Raw genomic sequence first — 5,539 nt, forward strand, 5'->3', positions numbered from 1 at the left:
GTAGACTGACATGGTGATGTAGATGACGGACTTGCATTATCCGAGGAACCAGAGAGCATATTATCTTCGATCGGCGAGACTTCTAAGATTGGAGCAGCAACCGGAGGTGATTCTGATGGTATAGGAGAGTTATTAGAGAGCTCCGGAGCAGGACCTAGAATTCCATCACTTCTGATAATATTAGGTGGCATTAAGAAGGTGCCACTTGTATCTGGAGGAGAGATTGAAGAAGCTACCGAAAAAGGGAATAAAGACTCATCAAAAGTAACATGTTGTGAAATATAAATTCGTCCTGTTGGTATATGCAAGCAACGATAACCATGGTGCAAATTGCTATAACCAAGAAAAACACATTGTAGTGAACGAGAGTCAAGTTTGTGTTTAGAATAGGGGCGTAACCATGGATAACATGCGCAACCAAAAATTCGAAGGAAAGTGTAATCAGGGGTTTGATTATAAAGTTTTTCAAAAGGACATTTGTGATTGAGCAATAGTGTAGGAAGTCGATTTATGAGATATCACTACAAGAAAAACCCTCATAGACATCAGTGGAACAACAACAGTTTTAAGCAAAAATCGATGTCTTTGAGTATTTTACACCGGTTTTTCCAAAAATCGGTGTCTATGAGTGCAGATTTTCGCTCATAGACATCAGTTTTTTTAGCCGATGTCTATGAGCGCTTTTTTTTCATTAATAGACATCGATTTTAATCGCGGTTTTTAAAACCGGTGTCTATGAACCAAAATTCTGGCGGACTTTCTTAGCGCCCTTTCTTTTGGGTTTCTCCTCGCCTTGGATGAAGCAACCAGCCAATTTATCTCCCCAATTTTGAACAATTCGACATGGCGAAATTAGCACTCCTCTTCCTTTGATCCCATTTCTCGCTCCCTCTTCCCCCTTCTTTTGTTCCTTTTCATTCCGTCGATCTGTTGGCCAGATGAAGAAAGGCCGAGTTCTGGTGGAGCCGGCGGCGGCAGTAGCGGAGACGCGGTTCTGCGGCGTGCGGAAGCGGCCGTGGGGGCGGTTCGCGACCGAGATCAGGGACCCCTGGAAGAAGGTCAGGGTGTGGCTCGGAACCTTCAACTCGGCCGAGGCTGCCGCTCTGGCCTACGACTCCGCCGCTCGCGCGTTCCGTGGTTCCAAGGCCAAGACCAACTTTCCCCTAGCCGCCGCCGCCGCTGCGTCTCCCACACCTACTCCTGCATTCCGCTGCCCTCCCTCCGCTGACCCAACCCTAGGGTTTTGATAAGATACAAATTGGAATTAAGCCGACCCACCTCATTCTACGCACTCATCACCGAGAGGTCCGAGACCTTGCAACAGCGGCATCGTCGTCTGCAAATCTCGAAGCGAAGATGAAAATTGTGGCGGCTTATCTCCTGGTCGTCCTCGGCGACAACCCCAACCCCTCCGCCGATGATATCAGATCCATCCTTGAATCAGGTCGAACTCTCTTCCCTCTCATATTTATCTTGGTTTCATTTCGGTGATCCTTGTTTCTTGCTTGTAGTGGGAGCGGAGGCAGAGGATAAGAGGATCAACCACTTCCTCGCGGAAGTCAAGGGCAAGGACATAACGGAAGTCATCGCTGCCGGCCGGGAGAAGTTCGCTTCCGTGCCCTCCGGTGGCTCTGTGGCTACCATCGGGGTCGCCGCCCCTGGTAGCGGCGGCGCGGGCGGCGCCCCAGCTGCAGAGGAGCCTAAGAAGGAGGAGAAGGTGTAGGAGAAGGAGGAATCCGACAAGGTGAAACTCCCTGTCTTTCCCTCCCGCAAATTTTCGTTTCCGACATAAATTTGTGGTTTTTTTTCTTTCTCGTTTCCAATTTCTGTTTTTGGAAAACACAAGCTATGGAGATTGGTTTGATTGCTATTTGTTGTAAGTTTTGAAGGTAATGGCAATCTTTTTTATTTTATATACTAGCATATCACTTAAACGGCTACAAGTATGCCACTTTTTCCAAATTTAATAGCACATGGTAAAGTCCTATCTTGTGATCAAGGTTCACAAAGCATATACAGAGGCATAAAGTCATGCAGACAAAGACTGAATATTGTTAGTAAAGTGCATAAACTCTCAAGTATTTGGATTAATTAGAGTTGAAGATGTAAGGGGTGGAGGGAAAAAGGAAATCTTTGTTAGTATTAATGATAAGTCGCCATGATGATTACCATTGTTATTGCTAAATTTGTTGATCTCCTATGTTTAACTCATACCTCAAGTATGTAATTAAATGGTTTAATTTCATACTTTTTCGTATTGTTGTGCATACGTAGGATTTTGTTTCTCTGCAGGGAGTTAGATGAGTGGTTTATAGACACCTAGTTGCATCTCTTATTTTCCTCTACATGTATGCACATTTTTTGACATCGGTTGGCAATTCATGTGTATTTATCTTTATTTTAACATACTTCTAACTTTTAACTATGACCAGTGCTTCTTGAATTATCTTTGAAGGTTTGGAATCTTCAACCCAGCAGTCGTGTATGATCACCTAGGAGAAATTTATTCAGCACTTATTCTGGGAAGCTTAGTGTTCTGCATTTTGTTATACTTGAAAGTGAGCTTCTGTAAATTTCAATCTAGCTTTTCCTATGGTTATTACTGTCCTTTGTTCCTAATTTGAGATGATTGTTTTTCTCCAAAGGGTCATTTGGCACCATCTTCTTCGGATTCTGGTTCATTAGGGAACTTCATAATTGATTTTTATTGGGTGAGCTTTCTTAACCAGACATCATTTGCAGAGTTGTTGTGTCATTGTTTTTTTCTGGATTGATTGCACATAAAATAATCAGATAAATGCATCTGATTGATAATTTGAGATACTATGGAGTATGCAAGGGCCTTGCAAATATCTCAAAAAAAAAAAAGCAAATGAACATATTACAATGGATTTGTTGATTTATTTTTTAATCACTATTACCTAATCATGACAGGTTATGTGCCAATGCTTAAACTTTTATTAGCTATATTTGATAGTGAAGGATTTTATCTGTTACTTGTTCCCAGATGTATCACTATTTTTACATATTACAATTATGTTTGCATGGGTGCACTCTATTCTTGCATTTCCATTCTCTGTACTAATGGTTACGTGAGATTTCTCCAATCTGCATATAGATTAAACTATATTTGTGTATGTAAGTGTACTTTGTAGAATATGTAGCAGTCTTACTTTCTTCTGGTTGTCTCTTTAACCAATTGATTCTCTTTTGCTTCTTAACTGTGCATGTTTATCCTCAACAAACATTAAAAAAGCACGTCTATTTGCTAAAGTCAAATGTCATAAATTCAATGTAGCCTCATTCATTTTCTTTTTTAGTATAGAAAGTAATATATGCTCTTGATCACAGACTTAAACAGGAAAATCACTCTGTGATTTGTTTTGTGATTTGTTTTGCTGAATAGTTAAGTCTCAATCATTAGCCAACACCAGGGAGCAGAACTACCCAAGACTAGTAGTTAATGCTCTAGATATTTCCATGGGGAATTGTGCTATAACATGTTTTGGTGTTGAGGGTTTTAGTCGTAAAAGGAGTACCATGAGATCAAATTGCATTGGAAAATGCAATTTCCTTAAAAAAAATTAGTTAAATATTTATGTTTGGTACAAATGAATAACCTTATTTGTGACTTCATTAGTATTTTATTTTCAAATGTTTCATTGCCTACTCTATATGTGTTTGTTCGTGATCCAAGATATGTTGACTTAAGAGTTCAGAGGATATTTTCTAACCATATCTACTTGTGGAACCAACCGAATCACAAAAAACCTTCAAGTATTTTTTCCATTATGTGAAATCTTATGAAATGATTTATTTAGAAATCTAAAACACTTGCCCACCAATATTCAATGTTGCCATATATTCACCGTCATGGAAAAAAAAATCTCTCACATCCTTGGTCTCACTGCCAACTATAATACACATATGCATGTACTTCTGTTGCAACAATAGGATTATTTTTACTATGATGATGGGATCTTATATAATATCACATACATGTAAAAACTCTTTAAACATGGCTTAGAATATGATGTCTTTGATTTCGGCAACCACATTCTAGCTTTCATTATAAGGAATACCCAATGAATTGGGATGTCACAAGTCAATTTGAATATGGCGCATTGGAATACTTTCCTGCCTGGTCTCTATTTAAGCTTTTCAAGCTAGTTCTGCAGTTCCATGAACTTTTCAATCTCTAAAGCTCCATTCATGTTAAGTTGTTGGGAAAAGAGCATCTTGACAGAATTGAAATTCTCCTCTTTTTATCAGTAAAGTTTGATTTCTGGCTATACAATAAACACTTGCCTCACACTGCTTGTTCAATTTTCTTGCACGGAGAAGTATATTCACTAATATGAGGTCCTGGCAGAGGAAACCTTAGGTGGAATAGGTTATTCTTTGCTTTTAAATAATTGCCATTAAAACCACATGAGGATCTTACCTCTTGTTGATATTGTTGGACTTCCTTTTGCTCAACCATTTGGTTTGTGCCTTTCTTCATGCTAGTTTTTTCTAGCTATGTGTTGTTATTATGCAAGTTGTATCTCATGTATTAATATCCTTCTATAATGAACAAATGAATTACTTGGCAATGCTTTTCAACCTAATTTTTCCTATCAATGTAGCTGCAATTTATACAGTTTGTGGACAATTTTTTTTTCTTGTGCAGGGCATGGAACTGTATCCTCGTATCGGCAAAAACTTTGACATCAAGGTTTTTACAAACTGCCGATTTGGTATGATGTCCTGGGCTGTTCTTGTCGTCACATATTGCATCAAACAAGTCAATTTTATCTTTACATCTGTTCTTTGAGCTGTTGATAAATATAGCATATGAGGAAAGCACTAATATGTCAAACAGCATCTGGAACAATAAAGAAATTAATTGAGGAAGAAGATGCTGACTTTACAGATGTCTGTATCCCTGGTTTTAAGCTGGGTGATAGTGAGAAATTTTTCTAATTTTCTTAGTTTAAATTGCAAATCCTTCAGATGTCAGCCTACACTTTTTTTTAACTGCAATGGGTTCCTGTAGGTATTACTTACTTGGGGTTAAAAGGCCAATTGATCTTAGTTTTGCCCATCAATGCCTCATCTTCACGTCCAGTTTGTTAAAAGAACTTTTGGTGGCTTACAAGAGAGTTACAGTTACCCTAATATTTCCAAATGCAGTGTTTAAAGGTGCGCCTTTAAAGTTGGGCGTTGCTCTCATGCGAACCATGCTCCATATGACTGACTGTAGTAACCAATAAAGAACAAATGATCATTTGGGGAGTAGGTATTTATTGCCATCGACTTGTTATCTCAAGCAATTAGGCACCTGGATGTAATGCCTTATGTCAAAGGATGGATTCCCCAAGTCGACCTTAAAAAAACATGAGAAAGATAATAATGACTGAAGGTTGTACAGTTGAGAGATTATTTGAAGCAAAACATGTAGAGTTTTCTAGTTAATTCACCTATGATGCTGATATCTGGATCAAAAGACAAGACAAAAAGGATAAATACACATCAACTCTAACTTGTTTGAGTGTTC

The 5,539-nt window shown here is 38.7% G+C and overlaps 1 protein-coding gene and 1 long non-coding RNA gene across 2 annotated transcripts; both read left to right on the top strand.

Moving 5' to 3' along the window:
- Window positions 1-938: 938 nt before the first annotated feature.
- LOC121991503 (ethylene-responsive transcription factor 3-like) lies at window positions 939-1,247 on the top strand. Its single transcript, XM_042545496.1, has one exon. It carries the CDS (start codon window positions 939-941, stop codon window positions 1,245-1,247), a length of 309 nt encoding a protein of 102 aa, XP_042401430.1.
- A 1,185-nt stretch (window positions 1,248-2,432) lies between these two features.
- Window positions 2,433-4,785, top strand: LOC121990652. The gene is made up of 3 exons (XR_006114649.1): window positions 2,433-2,558; window positions 2,646-2,711; window positions 4,673-4,785. It is a non-coding gene; the product is annotated as an uncharacterized LOC121990652 (long non-coding RNA).
- The last annotated feature ends 754 nt before the right edge of the window (window positions 4,786-5,539 follow it).

This window comes from Zingiber officinale, chromosome 6B (genome assembly GCF_018446385.1).
Source record: "Zingiber officinale cultivar Zhangliang chromosome 6B, Zo_v1.1, whole genome shotgun sequence".
NCBI lineage: Eukaryota > Viridiplantae > Streptophyta > Magnoliopsida > Zingiberales > Zingiberaceae > Zingiber > Zingiber officinale.